The sequence below is a fragment of the Schistocerca serialis genome, chromosome 8, assembly GCF_023864345.2.
Source record: "Schistocerca serialis cubense isolate TAMUIC-IGC-003099 chromosome 8, iqSchSeri2.2, whole genome shotgun sequence".
Lineage (NCBI taxonomy): Eukaryota > Metazoa > Arthropoda > Insecta > Orthoptera > Acrididae > Schistocerca > Schistocerca serialis.
Window position 1 is genome coordinate 200,651,333 of NC_064645.1, and position 18,204 is coordinate 200,669,536.

At 40.5% G+C, this 18,204-nt stretch overlaps 1 protein-coding gene across 1 annotated transcript in view; it reads right to left on the reverse strand.

The window, feature by feature from the left end:
* Positions 1–18,204, reverse strand: part of LOC126416914 (uncharacterized) — a 306,432-nt gene that overhangs the window by 114,290 nt on the left and 173,938 nt on the right. The window contains exons 11-13 of the mRNA XM_050084797.1: positions 15,158–15,266; positions 7,409–7,509; positions 670–835 (exon numbers count right to left, since the gene is read on the reverse strand). Coding sequence (XP_049940754.1) covers positions 670–835; positions 7,409–7,509; positions 15,158–15,266 — 376 coding nt within the window. The remainder of the gene's footprint in view (positions 1–669; positions 836–7,408; positions 7,510–15,157; positions 15,267–18,204) is intronic.

Sequence of the window (18,204 nt, forward strand, 5' to 3'; positions counted from 1 at the left end):
GAGACCAAAACCAGTAAAGAATAAAGCTTTATTTGTATAGATGATGGTTAAAAATGTAGTTCTTTAATTATCTGATGGCTGTAGGAAGTCACATCACTAAAACATTAAATGCATTGAAACTGACAGTGGGATACTGAAACATTTGTTGTGAACTGTATGATAGCAGTAATGTGATGTGTTCAATAATGTTTAGAGGTGAATGTGTTAAAAATATGCATTTTTCAATTGATACTTTGTAAAATGTATGTTGTAATGTTTAGTAACTGCTGGGCATGTGTACATCTGTAAACCTGAAAATGTATTACATAATACAGAAAATAAACAACAATATCCATTAAATGTATTCTATCCTCAAAACCATTCAGAATAGGGCATATTGTCCATATCCCCAAATCTTTACCATTCTTCCATCATCACCCACTAGAATCTTTAATGACAATTCACACAGAATGAATACAGTACAATAGTCAAGCTATGAAAAACAACAAGGCTTAATAATATATGGGATGGTATCCAGATATTACTGGCACTAACAATAATACACTAAAATAAGTATTAATGCTGACTTCTGTTATAGCTATGGTTTTATTTTACTATTGCTTCAAGCTTTCTTTCTATACTAAATTGCAATTCCTGTAGAAGGAGATGTAAAATTCTGTCATTTCATACCAGGCATAACGCAATCATAAGCATGGCACAGGTCACGAGGCAGTTTTGGATCCACTGTGTAACACCATGGTCCACCAATGTTGCGTGATGGATCCCTGCAGTAATTTCTTGCTTCTTTTAGAGATCGTTCAGCAAATAGGGTGTCATTTAGATATGTCTGATTGACCTATAGACATAGTAGTAATGAATATGTTAACATTCTGTATCTCTTTTGGCACAAAGACTAGTATAATAAATATCTTTGTGTTACACAGATCATCTTTAAGTTAAATGGAAAATCCTTCAGAAGGCTACTTTGATAATGTCTCTTATAGATCTAGAAGTCTGAATTAATTCATCGATAAAAAGTCAAATCGATGATGAGAGCAAGAAAAGAACATTGTATTCAGCAAGTGTTATGAGGTGAAATGGAATCATGTATTTAAAATTTTTGGAACACAGCTTTTTCTTGACAAGAGAAGAAGTGAAGATGGTAGATAGAAGGGAGGTGACATCAAATGTCCACTGAGCCTAGGTGATAGCATCACTTAAAGCAGACAAGCAATATCATAATAACTGGGGGTCTTCAAACAAGAGTCAAATGTCAATGTAATGTCAAGAGGTTTAATAATGTAGGCTGATGATTTTGTGAAGGAACAGTTACAACTGTTAAAGTTTTTTGTGAGTTAAATATGTGTAATAAGAAGTTTGAAAGAATTTATTACCATGGAATGTATACATGTCACAATATCAAATTCAAGAATGAAATTTACTTTGTGTTGTCCAAATACAGGATGAGGCAACTAAGACATGGTATGCAATATATACTCAGAATGAGTAAATATACAGAGGTATGGTTTTCAATATGCTATACCAGACAATATAGTAGCTTTTCTAACATCTGCTAGTAATTTTTAACATTTATATCTGTCAAATTAAGGCACTGCCTTTTTATGTAACTGTAGCTTTTGTAAGGGGCAACAGAAAGAATCTTAGAACAACACTGGTGGGAGTAATGTGGGACATGAGATGCTGCATCAACAATGAGCATGGTCTCATAGCATCTGTTGTGTGCATCCGAGATGGTTGATACAATGTAGCTCATAAGTAGAGTGTGCAGTGCAGTTTGTAAGGTGACAGGAGAAACACAGAAAAGAAGAGAAAGAAGGATGGACACTGAGTATAGTAAAGCATTAGAAAATAATAATAATGGCAAACAGCACTTGGTCATGGGATGGGAGAAAAGCCATCAGGCAAAATCAATCAAGCAATCAAAAGTCCAAGGTGGAATGTTACAATTTTATGAAAAAGATAGTTGCTACTCGCCATATAGGAGAGAAGTTAAGTTGCTATATGTGACCCCATTATAGAAATCCAGCAAGGTCTCCAGTCTCTCCACAGATCCTTAGGACCATACCAGAATCTCTTCCTGGAGTCCATCTCTCTCCACACCCCTACCACTCCTGGCACTCCTACATGCTTCCTATAATCCATAAACCCAACCACCCAGGATGCTACATTGTGTCCAGTTACTGTGTCCCCACTGGGAGAACCTCTGCTCTCATTGACCAACACCTTCAGCCTACTATCCATATCCTACCCTCCTAAATAAAAGATACCAACCATTTCCTCCACCAACTCTCCACAGTTCCTGTTCCTATACCACATCGTGTTCTGCTCATCACTATTCTTACCACTTCCCTTTACACTAACATCCCTAACACCCATAGCCTTACTGCTATTGAACACTACCTTTCCCAATGCCCAACAGATTCCAAACCAACAGCCTCTTTCCAAGTTGCCCTGACCAAGCATATCCTCACTCACAATTACTTCTCCTTTGAAGGCTTTACCTACAAACAAATTTGGGATATGGCTATGGGCACCCATATGGCACCATCCTAAGTCAACTATTCATGGACCATAAACAGGAATCCTTCCTAAACACCCAGAATCCCAAACCCCTCACCTGGTTCAGATTCATTGATGACATCTTCATGACATGGATCCACATTCCTCCAAAATCTCAACACCTTCTACCCACTTGATTCATTTGGTCCTACTCAATCCAACAGGCCACCTACATCAATGTTGGTTTGCTTCACCTGGTCCTACTCAGCCCAACAGCTACCTTCGTCAATGTTGACCTCCATCTCAAAGATGGCTACATCAGTACCTCTGTCCATCCTTTCTACACAGTAGATGAATTTTTTGAAACTGAAAATACTGTCTTTCAACACTGTATCTAGCGGATGGCCTTATGTTATCCAAACTAAATTGTATTTAGTAATTAATGTTAAAAATGTAAGTTATCTTGATGTTGTCTATTGCTTTATGAGCTGATCGACAATAAAATTTGATTGATTGATCATATCAAACATACCAACCACCAGCAACATCTCCACTTCAACAGCTACAGCCAGTTCCATACCAAGAAGTCCCTTACATACAACCTAGCCACCTGTGACCATTGCATCTGTAGTGAAGAGCAGACCCTCTCGAAATATACTGAGGGTCTCACTGTGGCCTTCACGGATTGTAATTACCCCCTCCCCCAACCTTGTACAAAAACAGATCTCCTGTTTCTTATCTTTCCAGTCACCTTCCAAAGTCCCACTGTCTGGCCACAGAGGATCATTCCCCGCATGACTCAGTACCAACCGTGACTAGAGCAACTGAATTACATTCTCCACCAGGGTTTCGACTACCTCCCGTCATTCTCTGAAATGGGAAATGTCCTACCCTTTATCCTTCCCAACGCTCTGACAGTGGAATTCCATCATAATACCCTTAGCCATTACCACACAGCCCCTGCTCCCATCCCCTTTCCTCACAGTTCATTTCCCTGTGATAGACCTAGGTGCAAGACATGCCCCCTACATCCTTCCATCACCACCTACTCCAGTCCAGTCACAAACATCACCTATCCCATCAAAGGAAGGGCTACCTGTGGAACCAGTCATGTGATCTACTAACTAATGTGTAAGCACCATGCTGCAATCTATGTGGGCATGATAACCTACAAGCTGGCCACCAACAAACTATGACCAAGAAACAGCTCGACCTCCATGTTGCTGAACACACTGCCAAACATGATGTTCTTTATTTCAATGAGTGCTTCACAGCCTGTGCCATCTGGATCTTTCCCAGCAGCACGAGCTTTTCTGAATCGCACAGGTGGGAACTCTCCTTGCAATATATGCCATGTTCTCATAACACTCCTGGCCTCAACCTGCGTTAGTCATTTTCCTTACCCATCTAGCCCCTTTCCTGTTCCTATTCCAGCACTACACAGTCCTCTATTCCACCAATGCACCCAGTCTTTTTACTTCTCTCCTTTTTCACTACTCCTCCCCCTCTCCCCTGTCTTCTGTCTAGCCTCCCAGCTGCACCTAGCTGCTCTATCATCTCTCCATCTTGCCCCTGCTCACTCCCACAAGCAGTCCTTTACTGAATGAGATTTTCACTCTGCAGCGGAGTGTGCGCTGATATGAAACTTCCTGGCAGATTAAAACTGTGTGCCCGACCGAGACTCGAACTCGGGACCTTTGCCTTTCGCGGGCAAGTGCTCTACCGAGTTCGAGTCTCGGTCGGGCACACAGTTTTAATCTGCCAGGAAGTTTCAGTCCTTTACTGTTCCCCACCCCTACCCTGCCATCCCTACCCCTCCCTGCCCAAGCCTCCTCTTTACCCCTATCAGCCAGTTGCCTCTCCAATCATGTGCTGCTGCTCACAGCCTGGCTTCAGCTGCCAGACATTTTGGTCATGTGAGTATGAGCTGGATTTGCATGAATGTGTATGTGTGTGTGTGTGTGTATGTTGTCTATTTTTGACAAAGGTCTTGTTGGCCGAAAGCTCACTTTCCAACAGTCTTTTTTTTTTGTGTATATCTGTAACTCAGCATCTCCATCATCTGGTGAATAGCAACTATCCTTGTCATAATATTGTTACATTCCATCCTGGATTTCCCATTGTTTGATTAAAATTCTGTTTACATTAAAAATGTTGGTGCACTTTGTAAAGCTAAACTCTGCAGCTGGATTTTTGTAGCATAGCAACTTTTAATTACAAGTTTAATTAAGCATACACTGTAATAATACTCTGAAATATTTTTATTGTTGCAGCTTATTTATAGTCCACCAGTGACACCTGCCAAGTTGGTCATAGATGGAGTTGTTTGACAGTTCTAGAAAGTTATAGACTATGTTTGTACTCATCTGTATTTGAAAACTATTTTTGACAGAGAAATTGTAAAAAACTGTTATAGTTTCATTCTTTGGGAGTAATAAGGAGAAGAATGTGTATAAAAAGTTGCCTGTTTATTATATTACATGATAAAACTCAGGCACTATTTAAGTTACACTCCCACAAGTTTGAATCTTCATAAAATTTATTTCACTGTACCTCTGCATTTGCTATTATTGTCTCTTGACTGGTGTACATTGAGAATTTGTTCCAGTTAAATCACCTGCTGTATTTCAAATCAATTTATGTTAATGATTATTATCACTAAGACATTATCAGATGGTGACATTACAGACTAGTTTTTTTTTTATTTTTTCAGAAACACTAGTTTCAATTACTCTTGTTGAATGGATTCTTGCATATCTATAAAAACACCTTTTTTGATATTATTTTGTTCTCTTTTCCATTAGGTACTTTTATAATTTTAAAATTTACTGCAATTTATATTTCTGATTGAACTTCTAAACATAGATTCATCTTTATTTTAAAAAAGATGATCTTAATTGTTACTCTGCACTGATATGTCTTATATGGATAAGTGTAAAACATGTTTTGGTGGAAAACAAAGTAATAATTTTTTGTAACACTGAAACTGTTTATTCCCAGGCCATAGTTTTCCCATCATCTACTATACAGTGACCTCCAGATTAGTTTGTTCCATGTCCACTTATGTCTCACAATTTGCCTTCCCACAGCTATAGGCCACATTATTGCTTCAAACAATACAAAATATGGAACATTAATAATATATACTACAATATTATTCACTTGATCGGCATGTTTCCTAATTCCTGTTTACACATAGACATAAAATTCACCTTTTGCATTTTATACTTAGTTGTGGGTCTGTATGTTTCTTGCACTGTTCCAATCATTGCCTTCAGCAATCTTCCCTTAGGAAGTGTGCCCTGGGACAGCACACAATGCATTTCCCAGCACAGATCTCCTGCTGTGTCTGTATGAAGGGTAGGAGTAATCTTGTGTGTGTTACTGACTAGGTGCACAATAGAGATCTTCAATTGGAATAAGATATGATTAAACATTTGGCTATCAAAATTCTTACATTAAATATCTTCTTTCCATCTTCAGAAATAATAGAGGATTGATTACATGACACCACCAAGAGATGTCATAATTTAACAGTTAAGCTTATTTTCTTGTGTTGCCTTGTCCTGAAATACATGTCACACTCTTATTTTCCTTTTTTTCCAGTGTTCTAAGCAACATAAGGAACATACAGGTAATCAAAATCCTTGTCGCTTTGTTAACTAAAAACAAAGATGATGTAACTTACCAAACAAAAGTGTTGGTATGTTGATAGTGACAATAACAAACGCAAACACACACACAAATTTCAAGCTTTCGCAACCCATGGCTGCTTCATCAGGCAAGAGGGAAGGAGAGGGAAAGACGAAAGGATATGGGTTTTACGGGAGAGGGTAAGGAGTCATTCCAGTCCCGGGAGCGGAAAGACTTACCTTAGGGGGAAAAAGGGACAGGTGTACACTCGCAAACACACACATATCCATCCGCACATATACAGACACAAGCAGACATATGTAAGTGACTCCTTACCCTCTCCCTTAAAACCCACATCCTTTCGTCTTTCCCTCTCCTTCCCTCTTTCCTGATAAAGCAACCGTGGGTTGTGAAAGCTTGAAATTTGTGTGTGTGTATGTGTTTGTTATTGTCTTTGTCAACATACCAACACTTTCGTTTGGTAAGTTACAGCATCTTTGTTTTTGCATATATTTTTCCCACATGGAATGTTTCCCTCTGCACTTGTTTGCAATACAATTATTATAGTACACAAACATACATGTAAGACATACAAATCTGTCATGATTATTTTGTTTTATGAGTTATGTTACTAGTTACATACCGTATAGTAAATGTGACAAATAGAGGCAATAGCCGATGTACAAAAACTGCCCTTGCAGTGATGATCAAAGTGGCACTATGACCAACTCAGCAACATTAAATACACCACATAGGATGAGTTTAGAGAACTAGTGTGCAGAGACACCAGTGGCACCAGTGGTTACCATGTAAAGCTCTAGAGGCCACTTTATTGTGTATGTGTTGAATGTATATTAGTGTACTTTAACAAAATTGCAAATATGTGGCTGGTTTGTATAAAATTGTCAAATCAACTACAATTTTTGTTGTAGGATAGTTTGAAAATAGACACAGGTGTCCAAAACTAGTCTTCTCAATGCAACTTATGATGCAGCTACAACCATTTATTTCAATTAAAAGACAAGTTGCAGACATCTTTTTTACCCGCATGCTGCAAGTTTTTAAAAATAATATTGTGGGAGTAGTGTTGGGCATCTGCTCTGTTTGTCAATAAAAAATGGTTTTGCTTCTGAACTACACCTAAGAATAAAACTGACAATGATTAATTTTTGCTAGCACAATTTCACTGGTAACAGTGACAGAAGCAACACAGTTTTGGAAATACTCTACTTGTATGAAATTGACAAAAATTAACGAAAAGGTTATTTCATCATACCTTGTGTGGTTTATTGTCAAGCCATGGCTGACACTGTCGTCCTGAACGGGTCACATTTAGTGGTCCAATGAAATCATTCCCAGTTCCAGCAAGACGACATTCTGAAAGATAAAAGACAGTTCATGTGAAGTGGCAAACAGTTAAGCCATTAGGCTTTCATAGCGAAAGGACAAGGTTCAAATCCTGAGCCAGATTTAAGTTTTTGTTGTTTTCCTGAACTACATAAATCAAATGTCTTGAGTGCCTTCTTTGACAAGAGAATGGCCAGTTTTCTTTCCCATATCAATCAGAACTTGTGCTCCATCGCTCACTGACCTCTTTATTACTAAACATAATATTAATAATAAACACTAATATAATATTAATATTATATTATTATTATTATTATTATTATTATATTAATATTAAACACTAGTCCTCCCATTTTCATTTCAGTCATGAAGTGTGCAGAAGATTATTAAAGAAAAACAAACATCATTTGCTACTTTAGTGTATTTCATGCCTTACAACACATTCAGTGTCAGATTTCGATAGCTTATTTCCCATGAGGCACTCCCTTATCATAGCACTGTCCATGTGGGCGGGAGAGTTTGTGTGCTCCAAGGAAGCTGAGAGCTATATCGGCGGTAGTGTAGCTACTGGCAGGTCCAACCTAGCCGGGTAGGTCTCAGCAGAGGAGTCAGACAAAGTCTGCCTCACAACAACCCGTCTTATATCCTATATCCTATTCCCTACCCTCTCCTCAGTTACCATTCCTTTTCTTTCTCTAATTACCTTAACACATCACTGCCTTGTGGTTGGTCTCAGGAGGGATGAAGGCTAAAGGAGAAAACCCTGAAAGAAAATCTGGAGTGGGGCCCCAAAGGTGGTTGGAAGGCATACTACTTCCTCTTTTGGCAGCTCCTGCAACCGAAGTGATACCAGACGTATTGGCTTGCCTTTCCTCTGGATATTATCATTTAGGTCGAGAGGCAGACTGTGATGATTGGGTAACTCATGTGTCTTCATATTTATCGCTCAGGCTTGTAGCATCCTGGAGAGGACACTTCAGCAATGTCCAAGGACTTTGGCACAACACGGGAAGAGGCAGTTACCAGTTATAAGCTCTGTCTAGACTCGAGTGCCAGGGGCCACTTCCGACGATGGAAGAGATCATTGCATCTCATTGGACAGCTACCGCCCACCTCAAGCTGGGCAGCCCCCATCCAATAAGGTGCTGTCCCACCACTATCTGCCTGCTTCACGAGGTGTGTGGAGCTCAGAAGTAATTTTCGACAAGTGGGTTGATATAGTACACCTATTAAAAACAAAAATAAAATAATAAAGAAATCACTATTTGGTATTGCCACATGGAATGTTAGGAACATGTGTCCAAGGTACATTGACGATGCCCAAGAGGTTGATTTCATTCATAAGACTGCCATTATTGACAGAGAGCTCCATCATTTGAATGTTGACATCGCGGGACTGCAGGAGACGCGGCTTCCAGGTGCAGGCTCTATCAGGGAGGATAATTACACATTCTTCTGGCAGGGGAAGTCTCAAGATGAGCCAAGACTTCATGGTGTAGGATTAGCTGCTAAAAACACCCTCCTGGACTGTACTGTGCCACCATATGGTGGAACAGAGTGAATTATTTCTTTAAAAATATGCTCTTCAAGCAGCACTGTCAACATCCTAAATGTGTACGTTCCCACCTTATCATCCAGCATGGAAGAGAAGGATTGTTTTATGATTTACTCAGCGACAGAATATCCAAGGTACCTAGCACCGAGACACTGTGTATTCTAGGGGACTTTAATGCTAGAGTAGGATCAGATAATGACATATGGCCAAATTGCCTGGGACATCATGCGGTGGGAAAAATGAATGAAAATGGCCAGAGACTGCTTGAAGTTTGCTGCTTTTATGGACTCTACATTACAAACACATATTTCCAGCTTAAGGATCAGCACAAGGTGTCCTGGAGACACCCACACTCTCATCACTGGCATCAACTTGACTTAGTCATAGCTAGGCGTACTGGTCTCAAAAATGTGCTACTGACACGAAGATTGGATGTCCATCCAAACTACTACAAATAATTGTCTCTTTCCATGAGAAAACAGAAGCAACAATCTGCCTCAACGGTAAAACATCAGAAGCATTCCCTGTTAATAGCGGTGTGAAACAGGAGTATGTGTTAGCTCCTACATTATTTGGGATTTTCTTTTCCCTTCTGCTCAGATTTGCCTATGAAGACTATGAGGAGGGAGTGTATCTACATACAATGTCTGATGGAAATCTTTTCAATATTGCTTGCCTCAAGGCCAAGACCAAAGTAAATACAGTTGTTATCCGTGAGTTGTTATATGAGGACGATGCAGCTCTAGTAGCGAACACAGAAGATGAGCTGCAGTATATAATTAACAAATAATCACATGCCTGTGAAAAATTTGGTTTGCTCATCAGCCTTCAAAAGACTAAGATCATGGCGCAGAGCACTACCAACCTTCCATCCATCAGCATTGATGGCAATCCTCTCCAGGTAGTTGATGACTTTACCTACTTGGGATCCACAATATGTAGCAACTTGTCCATGGACACTGAAATTACTAACAGAATCGCAAAGGCATCATCTGTCATGGCTAGATTGAGAAACAGAGTATGGAACAATGGACTACTTACCACAAAAACTAAATTAAAAGTCTACAACGCTTGTGTTATAAGCACCCTTCTCTATAGCTGTGAGACATGGACAACTCTTTCTAAGCATGAATCTCAACTCAACAGCTTCCATCTCTGCTGTCTCCGGAAGATCTTTCAGATCTCTTGGAGAGATAGAGTACCCAACACCGAAGTCTTTCATCGTGCAAGCACAAGCAGCATCTTTGCACTCCTGAGTCATCAACGTCTAAGATGGTTGGGACATGTCAGGCACATAGATCCTGAATGGATACTGAAACAACTGCTGTATGGAGAACTTCAGGAGGGTGTGAGGCCAGTGGGACGACCACATCTTCATTTCAAGGATGTCTGCAAGAGAGACCTGACCAAGACCAGAATCAATCCAAGTCACTGGGAAAGCATTGCAGATGACCGTGTCAAGTGGCGAGTAACAGTGCACAATGGTGTCAAGCTCTCAGAGGACGAACACACACAGGAACAAATCAGGAAGAGGACAAAGCAGAGAGACAGAGTGGCTTCTGTTCGAAGTCCCTCAAATTTCACATGTCCAAACTGCAGTAGGGACTGCCACTCTCGAGTGGGACTTTTTACCCACAGCAGACGCTGTAGATTCTGAACCAAGCTTGTTAAACCATCATCCCTCAAGGATGGACGGATGCCATTACAACACATTCAGTGTCAGATTTCAATAGCTTATCTAGTACAAAGCAACTTTCCTGACAAAAACCCTTTTGGGATGCTTGATGTATTATATTGGTAAAACAAATTGGAGCTCTTCACTAGAATAAATATTGATCAAGGTAAGTATATATTTTGTGAGATTCTTGCATTTAGTTCATCACTATAAATGTCTCTCCTGTGAGACACATAAATGGAATTTATGACTGACCTAGAAATCAGTTGCATAGCTAAAAAAATTATTTTAAACATGAAGATTTTTTTGATGATTTTATTATTACTATCAGGCAGCTGGCCACAGAATTTCATAATTGTGAGACCTCATTCCCTTTGTGTTCCTTGTGGGAGTGTCAACAAGCGTCAAATGAAACAGCAGCATTCCATCACGTTAGCAGGTCATACAGAAAGCAGACATCAGCACTTGGCGCGAACTGGGGAGCTTACATCAGCAGAAGCTTAGTAAAGCAATACGACTGAGAAGAATCACAACACCTTGTTACATGGAGTAAGAAGCCACATCCCTAGTGCAAGAAGGTGTACTGAATATTGTTGAAGACCAGTCTGTTGATATAACAAATGTGCTAAGCAAATAGGGCATGATATGAATGCCCCCCCATGAACCATGGACCTTGCTGTTGGTGGGGAGGCTTGCGTGCCTCAGCGATACAGATGGCCGTACCGTAGGTGCAACCACAACGGAGGGGTATCTGTTGAGAGGCCAGACAAACATGTGGTTCCTGAAGAGGGGCAGCAACCTTTTCAGTAGTTGCAGGGGCAACAGTCTGGATGATTGACTGATCTGGCCTTGTAACATTAACCAAAACGGCCTTGCTGTGCTGGTACTGCGAACGGCTGAAAGCAAGGGGAAACTACAGCCGTAAGTTTTCCCGAGGACATGCAGCTTTACTGTATGATCAGATGATGATGGCGTCCTCTTGGGTAAAATATTCCGGAGGTAAAATAGTCCCCCATTCGGATCTCCGGGTGGGGACTACTCAAGAGGACGTCGTTATCAGGAGAAAGAAAACTGGCATTCTACGGATCGGAGCGTGGAATGTCAGATCCCTTAATCGGGCAGGTAGGTTAGAAAATTTAAAAAGGGAAATGGATAGGTTAAAGTTAGATATAGTGGGAATTAGTGAAGTTCGGTGGCAGGAGGAACAAGACTTTTGGTCAGGTGATTACAGGGTTATAAATACAAAATCAAATAGGGGTAATGCAGGAGTAGGTTTAATAATGAATAAAAAAATAGGAGTGTGGGTTAGCTACTACAAACAGCATAGTGAACGCATTATTGTGGCCGAGATAGACACAAAGCCCATGCCTACTACAGTAGTACAAGTTTATATGCCAACTAGCTCTGCAGATGATGAAGAAATAGATGAAATGTATGACGAGATAAAAGAAATTATTCAGGTAGTGAAGGGAGACGAAAATTTAATAGTCATGGGTGACTGGAATTCGTCAGTAGGAAAAGGGAGAGAAGGAAACATAGTAGGTGAATATGGATTGGGGGGAAGAAATGAAAGAGGAAGCCATCTTGTAGAATTTTGCACAGAGCATAACTTAATCATAGCTAACACTTGGTTCAAGAATCATGAAAGAAGGTTGTATACCTGGAAGAAACCTGGAGATACTAAAAGGTATCAGATAGATTACATAATGGTAAGACAGAGATTTAGCAACCTGGTTTTAAATTGTAAGACATTTCCAGGGGCAGATGTGGATTCTGACCACAATCTATTGGTTATGAACTGCAGATTGAAACTGAAGAAACTGCAAAAAGGCGGGAAATTAAGGAGATGGGACCTGGATAAACTGAAAGAACCAGAGGTTGTAGAGAGTTTCAGGGAGAGCATAAGGGAACAATTGACAGGAATGGGGGAAAGAAATACAGTAGAAGAAGAATGGGTAGCTCTGAGGGATGAAGTAGTGAAGGCAGCAGATGATCAAGTAGGTAAAAAGACGAGGGCTAATAGAAATCCTTGGGTAACAGAAGAAATATTGAATTTAATTGATGAAAGGAGAAATTATAAAAACGCAGTAAATGAAGCAGGTAAAAAGGAATACAAACGTCTCAAAAATGAGATCGACAGGAAGTGCAAACTGGCTAAGCAGGGATGGCTAGAGGACAAATGTAAGCATGTAGAGGCTTGTCTCACTAGGGGTAAGATAGATACTGCCTACAGGAAAATTAAAGAGACCTTTGGAGAGAAGAGAACCACTTGTATGAATGTCAAAAGCTCAGATGGCAACCCAGTTCTAAGCAAAGAAGGGAAGGCAGAAAGGTGGAAGGAGTATATAGAGGGTTTATTCAAGGGCGATGTACTTGAAGATGTAGATGAAGACGAAATGGGAGATAAGATACTGCGTGAAGATTTTGACAGAGCACTGAAAGACCTGAGTCGAAACAAGGCCCCGGGAGTAGACAACATTCCATTAGAACTACTGATTGCCTTGGGAAAGCCAGTCATGACAAAACTCTACCATCTGGTGAGCAAGATGTATGATACAGGCGAAATACCCACAGACTTCAAGAAGAATGTAATAATTCCAATCCCAAAGAAAGCAGGTGTTGACAGATGTGAAAATTACCGAACTATCAGTTTAATAAGTCACAGCTGCAAAATACTAACGCAAATTCTTTACAGACGAATGGAAAAACTGGTAGAAGCGGACCTCGGGGAAGATCAGTTTAAATTCCGTAGAAATGTTGGAACACGTGAGGCAATACTAACCTTACGACTTAGCTTAGAAGAAAGATTAAGAAAAGGCAAACCTAAGTTTCTAGCATTTGTAGACTTCGAGAAAGCTTTTGACAACTTTAACTGGAATACTCTCTTTCAAATTCTGAAGGTGGCAGGGCTAAAATACAGGGAGCAAAAGGCTATTTACAATTTGTACAGAAACCAGATGGCAGTTATAAGAGTCAAGGGGCATGAAAGGGAAGCAGTGGTTGGGAAAGGAGTGAGACAGGGTTGTAGCCTCTCCCCGATGTTATTCAATCTGTATATTGAGCAAGCAGTAAAGGAAACAAAAGAAAAATTCGGAGTAGGTATTAAAATCCATGGAGAAGAAATAAAAACTTTGAGGTTCGCCGATGACATTGTAATTCTGTCAGAGACAGCAAAGGACTTGGAAGAGCAGTTGAACGGAATGGACAGTGTCTTGAAAGGAGGATATAAGATGAACATCAACAAAAGCAAAATGAGGATAATGGAATGTAGTCAAATTAAATCGGGTGATGCTGAGGGGATTAGATTAGGAAATGAGACACTTAAAGTAGTAAAGGAGTTTTGCTATTTAGGGAGTAAAATAACTGATGATGGTCGAAGTAGAGAGGATATAAAATGTAGACTGGCAATGGCAAGGAAATCGTTTCTGAAGAAGAGAAATTTGTTAACATCGAGTATAGATTTAAGTGTCAGGAAGTCGTTTCTGAAAGTATTTGTATGGAGTGTAGCCATGTATGGAAGTGAAACATGGACGATAACCAGTTTGGACAAGAAGAGAATAGAAGCTTTCGAAATGTGGTGCTACAGAAGAATGCTGAAGATAAGGTGGGTAGATCACGTAACTAATGAGGAGGTATTGAATAGGATTGGGGAGAAGAGAAGTTTGTGGCACAACTTGACCAGAAGAAGGGATCGGTTGGTAGGACATGTTTTGAGGCATCAAGGGATCACAAATTTAGCATTGGAGGGCAGCGTGGAGGGTAAAAATTGTAGAGGGAGACCAAGAGATCAATACACTAAGCAGATTCAGAAGGATGTGGGTTGCAGTAGGTACTGGGAGATGAAGAAGCTTGCACAGGATAGAGTAGCATGGAGAGCTGCATCAAACCAGTCTCAGGACTGAAGACCACAACAACAACAATGAATAGCTGATACATTCGAATTAGGAAATCCTATGTGGTCATTACAAGTGACGTTGGGTCAGCACCAGCCAATATTTCGCACTATAAATACTCCAGCATTGAGTTCAGAAGGGAGTTGGTCAGAAGGATTGATGGGGTACAGGATGTGTGTACTCAATTCCCTGACATGGTATTAATGCTAGGTATAAGTCTGTTGTAGATTTCCTGCTCGTACTCAACACTGCCAATAGCTGCTGGAGAGATGTCTTCCTTTCCATAAGCACCAGTCATGAGTTCGGCATTGCTGATAACTTCCAACACAGATGGGAATGCCTGGGGGGTCTTCCATGTCGACTTGGGCCAGGACACCAGCATTCCTGACACTTCAGCAGAGCCACAGGGTCGACCTGCACAGCAGGCCAGAGTCAGCACACTTCTTGACCACACGACAACCATAATTGTGGTTCAGAGAGCAGAGATGACCCACAGTTACTGGAGGGGATGGAGGACCTGCAAAGCCAGCGTGTGTAAGCCACATATGAATGTACCACCTTCTTTGAGTGTGGAAGGTGGAGATGCAGCATCAACTTCCTCAGTAGTTGCTGGGCACTCGTGGTGCACCTGGACAAGCAGCTGCTGAGGACTGCTGTAGCGTAGCTAAAGGAGAGATGTATTTGCAGGAATAAATGGTTAAAAATCACTCTTCTTTTACTGTGCCCACTGTCGTACACAGGTTATAACCATCTCCTCTTCCTGGAGGAGTCAGCAAGTGGCAAACTGGGAGAGTGCTTCCTGACACATCATCCATCTGCCACACCTTCCAATAGTCGCCATCTGCAGTATGAAAGAATTAATAGAAGAGACTATAAGATTCTCCAAGCTGACAATAAAAAAATTTACATTCTTGTAAAGGAACTTGAAGATGGTTTTATAATTATTGGAATTGGGAAGAAAGTTTAGCGATTAAATACTCATCAACTTTCAGGTGATTAGAAATGGAGTTAAAGCTAAGCTAAAGGTAAATGACTATGGCTTATTTTATGAACCCTTCAGCATGAAACCAAAGTGACTCATAAAAACTTTGGGAAACCTAAAGCATGAATGTCATACAGTGATTTCAAAGTCCTAACTGCTAATCCACCTCACTGAATACTTTAAGAGAACAGAAATGTGAAAATGCAACTCTGTCAAATGCCAACAATGCAATAATTTCTGGTTAAAATATTATTCAATCATGTCATAGAAATGCTTGGAAATGTTAATATACAAGGAGATGAAATTGATTATCACATAAGTCAACTCTGAGTGAATCAAGCAGGAAGTTTTATTTTTTTTATGTCATGGATGAAACATTGTTTATGAAAAAAGTGGCATACAAAATGTTCTACAGCCTACCTTTGCATAATAATTAATTCATGTAATAATTAAATTGAATTTGTGTCACCCGGGATTAAGAAAGGCTACCCAACAAGTATATAAAAGTTTAGAGAACACTTTGACTCACCAGTACACATGTTCCCCAGTCATACTGTTATCACTGGAGGACACTTTATAGTCCAACAACTGATTGGAATAATCACAGTTTTGTAAGCAGTGGATGTAGCAGGACAGGTTGCAAAACAGTGTTAAATGGATTCTCTGAAAGCTACTTAGAACAGCTATTTTCAAGCTCCTTCATCATGGGAATATATGGTTCTAGTGGCTAAGAACAGAGCTGTCCACACTGAAACTGGTATCAAAGACCATGGGGTAGTTGTAGCAACAATAATTGCTGAAGTACAAAGGGTAACTGTGGCGGTGCACCAACATACACTGCCACCAAGGCTGCAACAATCATATTTGATGCTGCCTCGGAGAAGGTTATACCTGGGCACATGCTTCACTCAATGGCACCACCACTGGCAGACAAGTGTTCTAAGTGGCACACAGCCAGTGAGGCCTTGCCCTCTTGTGCTTCAGCCATGCTAGGTGAAAGCTCCACTCATCAACTTGGACAATTGTATGTTATTGTAGGACAAAAATTGCATCTGATTGGACTCTATCTGGACTAGTATTTTTCAGTTCATATTATCTCATGCTTGTGTAATCCCAGTGCTCAGCTCACCGCTGTTATAAGTAATTGTGTGGTGTTGTTGTTAATTAAGAACTGTAGATACAACAGTTTATGGTGACGAGGTTGTTTCATTTCTGTATGTGTTCCATGAGCATGATGGATTTGGCATTTGTTCAGTTTTTACAACAGCAGCAGCAGCTTACTATTCAGGAACTGTGGTTTGAACAACAACAACAGCAGTTAGACTTGATTCATCAGTTGGTTACAGATCCACAAAGTGCCATAGGGCCTCCACAGCTCCCACAATGTCATTGACCATTCTGCTCCAGACAAGGAAGTACATCACAAGGTTTTGCATTTAGTAGATCTAATAACATAAGAGCTTTTGGCTCTCACTCAGGCATCTGAGTAGTCCTGAGTTGTAGCAGAACAGTTTGAGGACATCATGGATGTCACATCGGTGCTTGTGTTTCCACAGCAAAGGTGTTATTCACCAACACATTATGCTCATCAGTTTTGCACCATTCACTGTGAGATGGAGTCTCTTCTGACACAGATCCCACCTGTGTCCTGATAGTTTCTGTGCCCATGCCCATAGTCACTGCCCACACCAGCTGGTATGGTGCATGGCTTGTCAATAAACAATGCCATGTGGCAGCTGTTTGCTGTAGCTGCCTGAACAGCTAGTCTACGGTCATGGATGAAGAGTTTACAGAAGTCCATAATGTTACATCAGGAGCTCAGCGATCCCAGGAAGATTTATATTATGCTTTACATTGGGCTACACCCATATCACTTCCAGGTCAATACCAAAACCACTATGTCTCTTGTGATCCTGAAACCTACCACTGCTTGGGTTGCCCCACTCTTTCCTCAACATGTCATCATTTGGACACTTACAGCAAGTATCCCATTCCTGTTCATGGCCAGTTCGCAATCAACATTGTGTATCAGCATGTCACAAGGGGATCAAATTTTTGGAAGTTAACAGTGCAAAGTCAGAAAATATTTTTGATCTTGATGCATTATAGTTTTGGATTTTGTGTTCAAGGTTCTGTGAATCTTGTTTCCAACTGCATTCCATTCCACACACTGGATGACCTCTGCCACAAGTTCGGGTCTCAGTTTCCACCTGGACTGCATGCCGAGAAGGACTATGAGACTCACATCAGCCTTAAAACTACAGCCATTCCTAAGTTTTGTCATGCTCAGCATATCCCTTTTGTTCTGTGACAGGCTCTCAAGAACAAATTTGACAGACTGCAAGACCTGGAGATCATTGAATTAGTTCATTCTAGCCAGTGGGCTATGCCTCTAGTGGTCAGTTTTAAGCTTTTGGGGATGCTTCATATGTGTGGGGATTTTAATTCCACCATTAATGACCAATTGATAGTCAATTTCTACCCCAGTCCATGCACTGATGAAATTCTGACAAATTGGTAGGTGGTGAGTGTTTATCAAAAATTGACTTGGCAGAGGCATACCTGCAGCTTCATCTCAATTTCACACCTAAACAAATTATGGCTGTTAACACTCCCTTCA